This window comes from Palaemon carinicauda, chromosome 1, assembly GCF_036898095.1.
Source record: "Palaemon carinicauda isolate YSFRI2023 chromosome 1, ASM3689809v2, whole genome shotgun sequence".
Lineage (NCBI taxonomy): Eukaryota > Metazoa > Arthropoda > Malacostraca > Decapoda > Palaemonidae > Palaemon > Palaemon carinicauda.
The window spans coordinates 204,150,990-204,165,025 of NC_090725.1; the positions used below are offsets into that span (position 1 = coordinate 204,150,990).

The 14,036-nt window shown below is 37.0% G+C and overlaps 1 protein-coding gene across 3 annotated transcripts in view; it reads left to right on the forward strand.

Moving 5' to 3' along the window:
* LOC137653575 (uncharacterized) overlaps positions 1-13,391 on the forward strand; it is a 343,186-nt gene extending 329,795 nt beyond the window's left edge. For all 3 annotated transcript variants that reach the window (XM_068387097.1, XM_068387115.1, XM_068387105.1), the window contains 5 exons: positions 5,597-5,723; positions 6,191-7,270; positions 7,808-7,990; positions 9,891-10,028; positions 10,321-13,391. In XM_068387097.1, coding sequence (XP_068243198.1) covers positions 5,597-5,723; positions 6,191-7,270; positions 7,808-7,990; positions 9,891-10,028; positions 10,321-10,584 — 1,792 coding nt within the window. In that variant the 3' untranslated portion in view covers positions 10,585-13,391. The remainder of the gene's footprint in view (positions 1-5,596; positions 5,724-6,190; positions 7,271-7,807; positions 7,991-9,890; positions 10,029-10,320) is intronic.
* The last annotated feature ends 645 nt before the right edge of the window (positions 13,392-14,036 follow it).

The following is a 14,036-nucleotide window of genomic DNA, read 5'->3' on the forward strand; positions in this document are numbered from 1 at the left end:
CACAAGTGTGAAGGGCACCACCACAAGTTCCTGCTGGGAACAGTCACCATTTGAGAGCAAAAAGTGCATCCACACTCATTCCAAGGCAGGGTCTTCGGGGTTTTTCTGAGAAGGTAGAAAATTGCGTTTGCCACAGAGTAAACTCGCTTTTCTGTAGAAAAGTTCTCTGATGAGGTCAGCACACTTCCTCCAGAGCTCGGTCTCATACCAAAGAGCACATCCATCTTTTGGATGAAGAATGTTGACTGCGCTCACTCTCCAGGGCACATTTACGCCTAAGGAGAAGAACCAGATCTTGAGGTGGATCCTTAGGATAAGGATGCAAACCAGATTGCAATTATGTCTCTGAAGAAGATCTAGATCTTGAGGTAGTTCCTCACTGTAGCTTTTGCTATCTCACTCCAGAACATACTTAAGCTTCTTATGAGGAGGTAACTTTTGAAATTGTCCCTCAGCCCTGTGCAGTAGTTGAGGTGTAAGTATGTGCCCCAGAGAGCTTCCGCTATGCTAAAGAAAAAAGCTCTTATGAGGTTACAGTATTATTCCATCTCGGATGCTTTCTTAGGTACAATGCACACTGCAGAGAACTCCCACCCTTCTGATGTAGAGCTAGTTCTTATAGTGGTTCCTCAGTCCTCTACTCATGCCCCAGGGCACCCACTTCTTGGAAGAGGAACTGGCTCCCACAGAGCACACATTCAAGAGAAGAATAATTATCTGATGAGATAAATCCTCAGTCCTGATGCTCTACAAAGTGCTTGCATTCTTCAGAAGATTGTGGATTCTGAAGTTAACTCTTACAGTACTGTCATGAGTGCTCATGTTCATGAACACCCTGCAATGAGACATCTCTCCTATTCATAAGAGGCCTAGTGTACATTCACTCTCACCTTTCTGTGGATCTCCTGTACAAGCACACACTTATGGATGAGCGCCTCTGTCATTTCTCTAGCACCCTCTGGGCTGTAGTAACGAACTCGTTAGTATGCTATCACCTGGTGAGAATCGTTTTCCTTAGCACTATTGCACTTTGGTTTTAGTTTGCTTATCTAATATGCAGAGTTCACCTAGAAGTTATAGCAAACCTGGACATTAGTCTCTCCCAAAGAGGCATATGCTCTCTTTGCACCTACCCTGATGATCTGAGCTGGCTCTAGTTCACAAGAACTCTCATACTAGACTGCTCATAAGAACAGAAGCACAAGCTCCTAACCGCAAGTACTCGCCTGGGCTTTTGTTATATTAATTGCCAGAATGTACTTGTTTATTAGCTAAAAGCAAATTAATCTGTTTGAGAGTGATCTCCCATTCTTGATCAGCCTCGGCCTAAGTGAATGATTTCCTCAACCTAAAATGGCAACCCAAGGACAACACAATCCACAGGTCCTCCCAGAGTGAATGTGCATGCCCTTCAGTTGTACAGGTTTTTAACCAATTGCCCAAGGCTCATGTAGGATCAAGGTGCACTTCATGGGCTGCTAGGAAAAAGAACCCCCTGATCATGGCCTCCTCATAAGAATACCATTCAGGTTCTGTATTAGATACTAAGGAGGCATTGGGTCGAATCCCAACGACCCTTGGATTGTTGCAGCAGAAGCAGAATATCCTTAGTCTGAATCAACCATCAGGGAAGTCCTTTCCAGTATCAGGCAAATCAACAGCTTAGGGGAGCTTCCAGTATGAACAATCCCTCTATTAGCTGCTTATTTGGTTCACAGGGCTCAAAGCCTGCCTTGAAACTTCCATGGTCTGAACTACTGTAGCTCTTGGAGCATTAAAAACTGTAGACTTAAGTCTCTGGGAGAAGTAATTCTTTGAGCTAGTAATTCTAGTGAAATCCTTCCCTCAGCATTATTTGCAGAAGAGATTTTATGCACCCATGGAAGACAAATCTTCCCCTTTGCCTATTGATGTTACAGTTAAGACACTGACACCAAGGATATTGTTGGAAAATCTCAGGTCCATCTTTTGAGCTTCAAAGTCTGCCAACATGGAAGCTGCTTCCATGGCAAGCCCCAAGTAACTTCCTGGCTGAACTACTGATCGGGTTCAGCGACACTCTTGGTCTCTTGAACAGATTTTTTTTAAAGCTGGAGAACAGAAAGAAATTGAGTGATATACAGTAGTCCTTTAAGCAAAGGTAGTCAAATTTTTGGCTTGCTAGTCAACAGCCAATCAGTGTTGTAACTGGGTCCTTGACAAGAGGGACTTTGTGACGGCAAAGTTCACAAGGTAGATTGGTCAGCAAGAGGCTCTGGCCTTAAGAAATGCCTGTATTTGTAAGATCCCAGCCATCTTCCCTTCAACGGAAGTTAGATGGTGGAGAAATGGAGGTAATAGCCTCATGACTTTGTTTACCAAAAATCACAAAATTGTGAGTAATACTAATTGGCTCTAAAGAAGGTGACAAGGTAGAAGGGGAGCTAGGGACAATCAGACAGGCAGCCCTCTTGCTGCCACTTGTGGGTGGGTGCTTAGCAAGCCTCTGGGGTAAGGTGGCAATCGTACGGGGTCGAAGAATGGACGCTAAATGTATCTCGAAACTGATACTGTATACTATTCACTGGCTCTCATCCTTCCCTTGTTCAGATTCCGATGACGTTATAGTATCCTCATGTCAGAAGTCAGAGAAACTGTTTTCCCTCCAATCAGAGGTGTACAAATTGTTAAAGACCTGCAACTGGTCGGATCTCGTGCTAGACAAAGTCATGCTACTAGTCTGATCTCATGTTAGACAAAGGCATGCTACTGGTCGGATCTCCTGTTAGACAAAGGCGCGCTACTGGTCGGATCTCCTGTTAGACAAAAGCTCGCTACTGGTCGGATCTCCTGTTTGACAAAGGCGTGCTACTGGTCGGATCTCCTGTTTGACAAAGGCGTGCTACTGGTCTGATCTCCTGTTAGACAAAGGTTTGCTAGTGGTTGGATCTCCGATTAAACAAGGCGTGCTACTGGTCGGATCTCTGGTTAGACAAAGGTGTGCTACTGGTTGGATCTCCGGTTAAAGGCATGCTTCTAGTCTGATCTCTGGTTAGACAAGGCGTGCTACTGGTCGGGTCTCCTATTAGACAAATGCGTGTTACTGGTTGGATCTCTTGTTAGACAAAGGCGTGTTACTGGTCGAATCTCCTGTTAGACAAAGGTGTGCTACTTGTCAGATCTCCTGTTAGACAAAGTCGTGCTACTGGTCGGATTCTTGTCAGTCAAAGGCATGCTACTTTTCGGATCTCCTGTTAGATAAAGGTGTGCTATCGGTCAGACCTCCAGGCTTTTACAGGAACCTGTTCTTGGTCGAGAAGGTACCTGGGTGACTGGAGACTGGTTATAGACCTCTTCCAGGAAACTTGTAAATCTTACAGACTCCCTTTCAAAATGGAGACTTCCTGCACCGTATTAGCAGTCATCAGGAGGAACTTTATCATCTCTAGATCTGAAAGGTGCCTTCTTTCAAATACCAGTTCATTTTGTACTTGGGGAAGGTTTTTCAAGTTCAAAGTCTTGTACTTCGGACAGAAACCTAAGTGTTACTCGCGTGTTTATGCTATTCTTTGAAGGGTTCATGCCAAGGGCATGCTTCTACCGAGCTCCATCAACATTGTGACAGACTTTTCTCCCTTTGCCACAATCTGGGTATTATGTAAAGCTCGAGAAGTCCAATCTTACTCCCAAGGAGAGGATTTAGTACCTGGGAATGCTGATATACTTAGTAGTAAGAGTTTACCTACCAGATGATTGCATCAGCAGACTCTGGAACAACTTTGATGTCTATTCTTTGAAGAAGCTCGTTCCACGCGAGAGGTGCCTTCAGTGGTGTCTGAAGATTTACTGGACTGCAGCCACTAACCCCCTCACCACCTGGTTCCAGTGGATCAAGAGGTTCGGGGTGATCTAACCTGGTGGATAAAGGATGAAAACCTTAAGGAACTCCTCGTAAATGGTATTCTTCATATATGCATCAAAGGAGAGATTGGGGTACACCTAAGGAATCAAATCACCTCAGGGTGCTGGTCCAAGGTAGAAAAAAGTCTATACATCAACCTAAAGGAATTGCAAGGGATAAATAAACAAGCAATGAGGTATGGTTTCCCTGAATCTCATAGTAACCCTGGTGGCTCCTAAATGGTTACATGCTAAATGGTACTCAGACCTAATGATACTCCAGATTGAGGTACTGTGAGTTTTGCCTAGTCTTATTAGCAAACCACACCTAAAGAGGTACCACAGTTCAGTGACTTCCTGTCACTTCACGGGTGTAGAGTATCCAACATCTTGTCAGAGTGAAAGGCTTTTTGTGAGGCACTGCAAGGTAGATGTCTGAATCACTCCAAAATTCCTCGACAATAGTTTACGAGGCAAAGTGGACAATCTTCTATAATTTGTGCCATAGAAAGGATACTCGTCCAGTCAGAGCTGCTTTCAACTAATTGTTGACTTTCTCGTCTACTTTCGCAAACAGGTTCTCTCAATCCCAGCAGTGAAAGGTTATCATTCAACCTTGAGCCAATTCTATAAACTTTTAGATCTTAATCTTTCATCATCCTGAGAACTGTCATAACTGATGAGTTTCGAGCATTTATTCCCACCAAAAAAAACCTCCAACCACTTTTGTTGGGTGTTATCAGTTCTAAAGTCCCTAAAGAGGTCACCGTAAGAACCTTTATGGAAGCGTCGAATGTAGACGACTTTACTCTAAAGACTGTTCTGGCTTACCTTAGCCTTGGTGAATATACCCACAAAGCCTTAGACCTGTTCTCATTAGGACATGTGTTAGTGGCTCAACACATGGTGTAGCACACCTAGCTCCCTCACAGGACAAAAGGCATCTCTTCTAAGATAGTTGTTGCTACAACTTGTGGTAAGGGTAAGAATGTCTTTTCTCTATCCTACCCCTCCCTTATGCACTATGGTCATGCTGTTATTTTCTAGAACGTACTCTGATACAGGTAAGCTACCATACCGAGTTACTATGCTCTTGTGTAGATTAGTATGTCCCTCCATCCTTCTTACGATGGGGAGGATGAATGAAAATGGAGACTCATTACTCTTAATAGTTGTACATTTCAGGCAGCATAGTATATTGTAACGAGTATGGATTAATTCGTATCAGTCTGTTAACAAACAGAAATGTAGGCTGGTACCTAAGGATCTATTCTTAAGTTGAGGAGACATATTAGGTTAAATATTGTTGTACCTCTTTAGGCGATTGCTTAACATCCCTGGATTTTAAATCGGCCAGTTTGGTTGTAGGAACTTCCTTCCTCTTAACAATAAGTCTCTTATTAAAGGACGAGGGTTTGTATCCGTGAAGAAAGAAATCACATTTGTTGTAAGTGATTTCTATTTTTCCTAACTATGCAAACCCGAGTCCTTCAAGTTGTACTTTTCCTAGGTGAAGTCAAAGCCCACCACCCGCCAGTAAGTACTGACACTTTGTTACAATTAAAGGACTCAGGTTTGTGTTGTGAGGAAAAATACAAATTACTTATAAAAGTTTGATATTAAACTTTACTGAACAGTATACAATACAGTAATACAGTATCCATCTTACAGTAACTGAGTTAAATATGTTTGCTTATAGATGGTATTTTATATCCAGGTATGATTCATCACTACGAGATGGATTTCGTTCACGGGATGCTAGTCCAGCTCGCCTAGCCTTTAGTCGTAGCAGAGACTCTAGTCCTATGCGACCTGAGTGGAAAGTTTTTGATCCTACAACGAAAGTAAGTTGTACAAGGTTCTATAGTATCTTTATCTTATATCCTGAATGAAGATTCTGAGTACAGAGTTAGAGTGCTGAAGTATAGCAATATAAATGCTGTTTTAGTAAACTTTACCCTAATATAAATGTGTTCATTGCAAATTTATATGTAAAGGTAGAAATCACAAGTATAATTTTTGAATAATGCAATGGTACACACACCCAAATCTTAGCTTTTAAATTGCATTCTGTACTAGGGTACGTGGTAAAAAGCCAAATTTTTTTTGCATTTTGGTGTGGAAGTGAGTTTTTTGTATCAATTTAATTTGCCTTAGGTCTAATCTTGACATATGGTTTTTATTATTAAAGTAGCTTAGGCATGCAAAAACTTGAGGTTATAGAAACAAGTATTATTTGAAAGTTTCCAAATTAATGTCTCTGGACTTTGAAAATACTAAGTATTATGTTTTTTACCTTTATCCATTTCAGGCTTCCCCACAAGCAACTGCCGCAAAAATTAGAGAGCTTAAGGAAGAACTGGCTCGTTTTAAAGCAGAACTTCCTCCCACCCCATCTGAACGTGGTCGACAGGGCTCTTCTAGGAAGTTGGGAAAAAAACCTTCCCAAGGTCGTAGTATTAGCGTTGATAGAGGGTATCTTACTAAAGCAGGCTCAAGAGACAATATGAATAGCCATCAGGAAGAAACCACCCTAGGGGGCCAACAGGTCCGTTTTGTGGAAATCAGCACAAGTGACTCCAGTACTGTGAAATCGTCTAGTTATAGTTATTCGTTTGAGCAGAGTGTAGTTTGTGATGGTGTATGTGAAAATAGTGTAAGTGTGCACTGCTCTTCTCGCACCAATGGAGATACACCTGAAAAGTCTTTCATTCAGTCCAGGATAGAGAGATTATATGGCCCCAGTGCCTTAGCTGCTGGATTTCGCAGCCGTCGCTCTCTTTTGGAACTGGAAAAGGAGCAAAGGGATCGACAGTCAGCTGGTTTTAGGAGTCCAGCGTCTCTCATAGATAATCATTTTGAACCAGAAGAGAAAGCACCTGAAGGTTTTCCAAGTGTTTTTAGGCATTTACGTCCAGAGTTTAGAACCCAACTTCAGGTGAAGCGCAATACGAGGTTAAGATCTGATATTCCTCTAGATAATTCCTTTGAAATAGATTCACCAAAGAGACCTGGAAGAGTAATTCCTATAACATTATGTGATGCTCTGGAAAAGCCACAGACTCCTCCCCCTGTATTGCTCCCAAAACCACAAAATCTTATCAATAACAAAAACAAATTAGAAAATGGGGTACGTGAGCGAGGTGGACCTCAAGTCATTGTTAAGAAAATTGTTAATGGAAATGGAAATATCAATGAAATGGAAGTTCCCATTGTTAAAGCAGCTTATATAAATGGTGGTGTTGAGGAAAAGAAGGAAAGTGTTATTATTCCAAATGAATCAGATGTAAGAACTAGTACTAAAGTGAATGGTGTGACTGAAACCATTACAGTTAATGGTGACATGAATAAAACATCGAAAGGGGAAAAAGATGGTCACTATTTCTTAAAGGTGAGTGTTATGGACCTTTAATGTTAGTGTCTTTGAAACCATTATGATCAATTTATTTAGGTATGTAATCCTGAGTGTTTTGTGTAGTTTTATTTTTAAAGCTAGGGACTGCCTTTTTACATGTATGATACTTGGATTTATGATATTTTTCTTATAATATTTTGTAGGAGTAAAAACAAATTAGCTAGCGATTTGCAATTCATATATGATAAAACTACCATACAATTAAAATGCACATTATTAAGATTTAATTTTTGCTAATAGAATAATAAAATTATGGTGACAATGATTTGAAGCCATTTTTTTCTTAAAGAAATTGTGAAAGTAAAATATGGAAAATTGTCAAATCTACAGGTGCTGGTGATGGGTGACCTTACTTGTCCTCATGCAAATCATGTTTATGTTTGGGAATAATTTTAGTGTTCAATTTGTAATGAATTGGGTCAAGCTAGTGTACCTGGATATCTTTATCCATTGTACTGAATACTGGAGCATTATAATTTGTTTTAATTTTAATATGAATTTCTTCTTTTGTAGATAGTCGGAGATGTAGTAGTTGGTATAGAAGCTGATGTTGCAAGTATTGAACCTGATTTTGAAGCTTGTAGATCTGAGATGAGCGAAGAAGTGCGAGGAAAGGTACTAGCTGCGATAGGCAAGGCTCGCCTTCTCATTTCTCAAAAGATACAGCAATTCCAAGGCCTTTGTCATAAAAATATTGTAAGTTTATTAACTGTTTAATTAGTACATAACCATTGTTATGGTCTTGTTTATAATATTCAAATGATTTATAAATCACTTTTTTCTTTTAATCTTAGTTTGCTCAGCTACATTGTTTTAAATAAGGTAAATGTACTTTTTTGTTTTAACTAATAAATTTTTACTTGTTGAAGGTAATTCTTTGTATTCAATAGGTACTATTAATAAGGGGCTTTATTCATAAACTGATTAGAACTTCCTGTAAGTACCTATATAAGGACATGATGTGTACCATGAAGGGATTTTCCAACCATAACCCCCACCCCCCTCCCTATTCCCTATTGTTTTCATTCACCTTATATTTTTAATACTGTGTTATTGAGCTACCCTATGTGGGTATCGAGAAATCCTACAACTATGTTTATGTAATTAAATACTTTTAAAGAATTTAAATATTTTGTATTGTGTTTTTTAACTTGAGGCATTTTAAATTTATTACACACAGGTTCTTGTCTTTGAAAATTAGACAGTTGAAAGCTCTTACATAGGGAACTTGCTGTACCTTAAGGGGACTGTCCGCCGTGGTTTTTTAACATACCAACTTTCAGAAATTGAAAATAGTTTTATTGCTTCTATGTATGTATAAACATATCATACATGTTTTCCAGAAGTTTTAGCCAATTATTTTTTTTTTTTTTTACAAATAATGAAGATATAGTGGTCTTTAAATGATTAAGTCATCCATACTGCGTCGTCTGCATGTCTGAGTTTGACAGAATCGTCTTTGTGTGTTTATTTTTGCATGTGCATAAGCGATTTTTTCACTTAGGCTTCGAAATCTCGTACGCCTGGCAGAAATGGAAGGCATTGGTAGAGGGTAGGTGAATGAAAACTACGAGCTACAAGAACAGCAGCCAGAGTTTCCAAAGACATAGAAGTTATGATGCATGTGTTTGTTTACTTGCAGTTCATATGTACATTGTGTTTTCACAACGTCCTCGGGAACTTTATAGCAAGGCCAATGTTACCTCAGGTCATAGAAAGAACAAAAAGTAAGCAGAGAACAAGAATAAAGAACCAAGGAGAGGGAAACATTAATGACTACAAAGCCGAAAAATGCTAACTAAAACACTGGCAACAATGAGAGATCGCTGGTAACTTGTGACATCCTTGCGCCAAGTGTAATAGTAAACTTAGGCTTTAAATACCTCGTTTAGGGTGCGTTTATGTAGGAATAAGCAGTAAAAGTTATCATAATGTTATTTTAATTTCTTTTAGAAAAGAAGCAAAAATTTGTTGCAAATCTTTGGGAGCTCATAACTCAGAAACATACTTATTCACACTTCTGTACATTTCCCTCTTTTATTGTTTGATTTTAGAGAGAAAGATATAATTAAAAAGAGGAATAAAAATCCCACAATTTTGTGAGACGGAATTTTGATTTTCTTTTTACTTTCTTTTTCACGATTATTTTACATCTAGACGAGGAAAAAAAAATTCATAAAAAAAAAAAAGGAAAATAAAGGTTCCGTCTCAGAATTGTTCGGTTTATAAAGTAGTTTTTATGATTTAAGTTTCAATGCAATTGGTGTCATATTATTGGAGAAAAATTTATCTAAATTTTCTTTTTAAATCATGATTTTTGCTAATTTATCAGAGTTTTTGATCAAATGACTCGAAATTTTTATATGATGAAGGTATTATAAAGAATATGTCTAAAATATATAGAAATGGTGTATTTTGGATCTTTGGCGGACGGTCCCCTTAAAATGCTGTACTGTACAGTATTAGCAGCATTCCTTTTATTTGTTAAACTAAGATACCGAAAATTATGTATGCCACTAAATTTTTACCAATAGACATTGGTCCTTGTTTTTATGGAAAATATATATACAAAATTACATACCAAATTCACTTTTAGGCTGGGTCTGAAGGTGAGGAATTTCCTACGACCAATGAAGATCTTGCTGGTTTTTGGGACATGGTTTACATTCAGGTGGAAGTTATAAGACAGCTTTTGAAGGAGATCAAAGCCCTGAAGGCTAATGGATGGAAAGAGGTAAGTTAGCTGATAAACTTGTAAGAGGTAATTTTTACTTTGGATATTAATTTGGACAAAGTTTTCCATCATCATATTTGGATTTAGCCTCTTCAAGTTAGATTAGGTTAGCAAACATTCATAGGCTATATTGATATTGAATAAATAAAAAACATCCTTTGGTACAGGCATAGTAGAATTTAAAACGGAAGGCATGATGTCAGAAGCCACGAATGTAAAATGAATAACCATTTACTCTTATGTTTTGTTAAACAGCACTCATAACTTGTATTAATTTGTCTTTCTTTGATAGATACCTGATATAGATGCTGTTGACAGTTCAGATAAGAATGTTAGCACAGGTCGTGCTCGCAGGAAACCAGCTCCTAGACCTATCAGAGCTGCTAAATCCACTAAAGCTTCAGGAGAAGAAGGAAAAGCTCGTGATGAGGCTCGTAAGAAGTTAATGGAAGAGAGACGCAAGGCCATGAAGGAAGCCATGAGAGCAAAGAAGGCCGAAGTAGAAGCACAGGGTGACGTAGATAATGTAGAAATCTTTACACCCGACTGTAAATAATGTAGATAGCATTGCATATCTGATGCGTGAGGTCGGCTTCATAAAATGCGAGATGAGGAAACACTAATAATATAGTGAGTGATGTAATATAGATTATGAGGTCAAAGTGTCACATTTAAGCTTTAATATAATGTTGTTTGGGTATGTTCTGAAAGTGATGTGGATGTGAAGGTATGTTGCATCAAATAAAGGTTACAGTAACAGGTGATGGGTCCAGGAATGCCAGCAGTAATGTATGTATGGGCACACTCACGTAACACGTACTGTACTGTACACTGCTGTCGCCAACTTTTGAACACGTTTTACTTTATTGTTAACTTTATTGATATAGGTTAGAGTTGTTACTTGGGAAGGAAACTGCTCATAATTTAACTATAGCTTTGTATGCTAAATATCCCTGTCTGTATATATATCAATACAATATATATACTATATATATATATATAATGATGTGATTTCATGTGATAGTATGCTTTCTTACCAGAGAACTGTTTTTTACTTGAAAGTTTATTCTTATTGCTTGTTTGCATGCTTTGAATGAACTTTTGGATCTGATTCATATTTATGAGGTCTTTGGTTAATTTTTGTATTAAAAGACATGTTTGCATTTATTGTTGGGTTTGATTGAAAGAAAACAAGGTACATTAGTATGGAATTGGTTAATTTCAATAAAATTTTACTAAAGCCACAGGTGACTGTGTTAGCAGTGAGATAATCTCAAGGAATGTAATGTTAAGTAGTTTGAGAAAGAAACATGATATATGGGTATGCATAGTGAATGTTTTTGAATATCAGATTTAATGAATTGATGTGTTTTCTGATGGATGTACAGTATTCATAGCCATTGGATTTATGTAAATGGATGGATATGTGACGGTATTTATTATGAAAGGATTTTTAAGAATTAGGCTTTGCCTTCATGAGTACAGTAATGTAAATTTGTAATTAGTGATTTTTATTTGTCTTCTCTTTACATGAAATATTGTTAATTTTTTTTTTTTTTTTTTTTTTGCATTTTATTTATTTAATTTTTCTACATTTTTATTTTGTCATTGCATTTTACTGGAGATTTATGTAGCATCCAGACCTGCATTCTGTGATATCCAATCATGTTGAGGACCATATCATTAATTGTAACCCATTTTAACATTTTTCAACCTCTATTCTTCCCCCTAAGGTGCATAAAATGAATTGGCTATAGAGTAGTTACCAAATATCAAATTTGGGTTTTTGGGAACCATACTCAGGATTTTCAAATCACTGCAAAAGGATTTAAGTTAACGTATGAAAGGGTTTTGAATAAAACCATTCTTATACTATATTTCACATTTGGATGTCAGTGTAATGCATGGTAATCATGATCATTAACTAGTATGAAGTTGGTACGTCATGTAGTGTTGCTATGTAAGGTAATTATTGTCCTGGAGTATGTGTGCTTAAATGTATGAAGGTTATAAATTAGATTTGCTATTTAAACTATGAAAAAGGAAGGTGGATTGAATTGAGCATGGTATAATGTACTCTACTCATATCTCTGTTTTGTGTATGGAACTAATTTTTTATTTAGAAATATGTCATGAAAGAAAGCAAATGTATCAACAATTAATTATGGCATAATACACTACACTTGATGTAAGTTATGAAAGCCTTAGTTTATGTATATAAAGAAACTGAAATTCACATTTCCGTGTGGTATTGTTGCATGCTTAAATCGCCCTCTACTTTTTAAGAAATCAAACTTTAAAGTAACTAGAGTCGTTTTTTTTACAGTTAGTTAATATATAATTGGCATATTTTGAAAGTAACTGAAGTTGATGTGCAAGATAGTTTTATTTCTCAAAAGTATTGTGAAATACCATACAGTATACTGATTTTTCTTTACCATATTCCACTTACACTTTCATTCTTTCTTGCTTCTTTGTTTTCGTTCCTTTTACTTGAAATTAGTCCGGCTTTATTCAGCTGCTTTACAAAGTGTAGGTTTCTTAGTACTTTCCTGTGTTTATTTCCTGGCTAAGAAATGATACCAAAAACTTCCCAGAAATTGTATATAATGTCAACTGTGTACAAAAATGCTTTTATAGTTAAATAATGTTTGTTCTTCTTTTATTTACTGTAACTATATTTGCTCTGCATAATCGATTGAAATGGCACCAAATGTTTGAATTTTTTGTAATTAGGGTGTGTTTGTAGACTTTTATTTTGCTAATAGCACATTTGTATTTTGTTGATAGCACAAAATCTTCATATTTGATACTTTGGTTTATGGCAGTGTTGCATCAATTTGTTAATTGCTCTTCAAAGTTTACAGATTGTGCTTGTAATGTGATATTTTAATAGGGATTGACATGTTTGAACGTTAGTTTCACATGTTAACGTAAGATGTACAATTTCAGTTTACCCTATTTTAGTGAATAAGCTTATCCTAGAAATCCTTCAGCTCAAATTCGATAATTGATCTAATTTCTGGTGATAAGAGTACTGGTAATATAATTTTTTTTTTAGATTTCAGTCAATAAATAATAGTCTAACTGAACTACATCAGAAATGTGCCTTGTCATGCTTCCTGGATGAACTTAACCTTGAGATTTACATGTTTACACCAAGCGATTGATACTTTTATTATGCTGTAATGCATCTGGACTTCAGTTCTAAGATTTTTGGGCAGTTTGTGCTGTTTGATTCGGCAGCTGTTGATGTTTATGTAAACTTTTATACACCAAAATATAATGTTTTAAGGATAAGAAAGTGACTAAATGTATATAATGAGGAATATTATAAAGAATAAAAGTGAGATAATTAGAAAAGTTTCTTTCTTTGAACATCATTGTGAGCTTTATCAAATTATGACAGCAAATTTTTGGTTTTGTTTTTATATATACCTATTGTAATAACTATATGAAAGGATTTTGTTTTATTTTAACGGTTTTCTGAATATTGTAACTTCATTGTATATGAATTTTTTAGAAGAATTAACCTAAACAAAATTCTGTTTCGCCCAATTGTTTACATGACTGCAGCAGTTTAACCATAAATTACAAACTGTTTGAAGAATGAACTCGCTAGTTAATTTTTACACCACTTCATTTTGAGTATATAAGCTTTTATGGAAGCAGTGTTTGATTTTAGAACAAGATACCATAATAATTTATATGGCAGCAACTAGTTTCTAGTCCAAGACCAAGGCGATGATTTCTAGCTTTCTGTATTCAGAAATTTTAAATATAAAACTTACCCGCTGGTTATATAAGAATGGCTAACGTCCCTGACGCCTCGGTAGGAAATTAAAATCTCGCGCGGCTATCGCAGATATGCCAGGTGTACACTAGTGCCCTCATAGTACAACAGGTAGAACTATACCCAACCTCTTCGGATTTTCCCTGCCGCTATGGCGGTCGGTTCTATTGGATATTCTCTCGCTTTTTACTCTGTTTGGACGTTATTTGGTGATG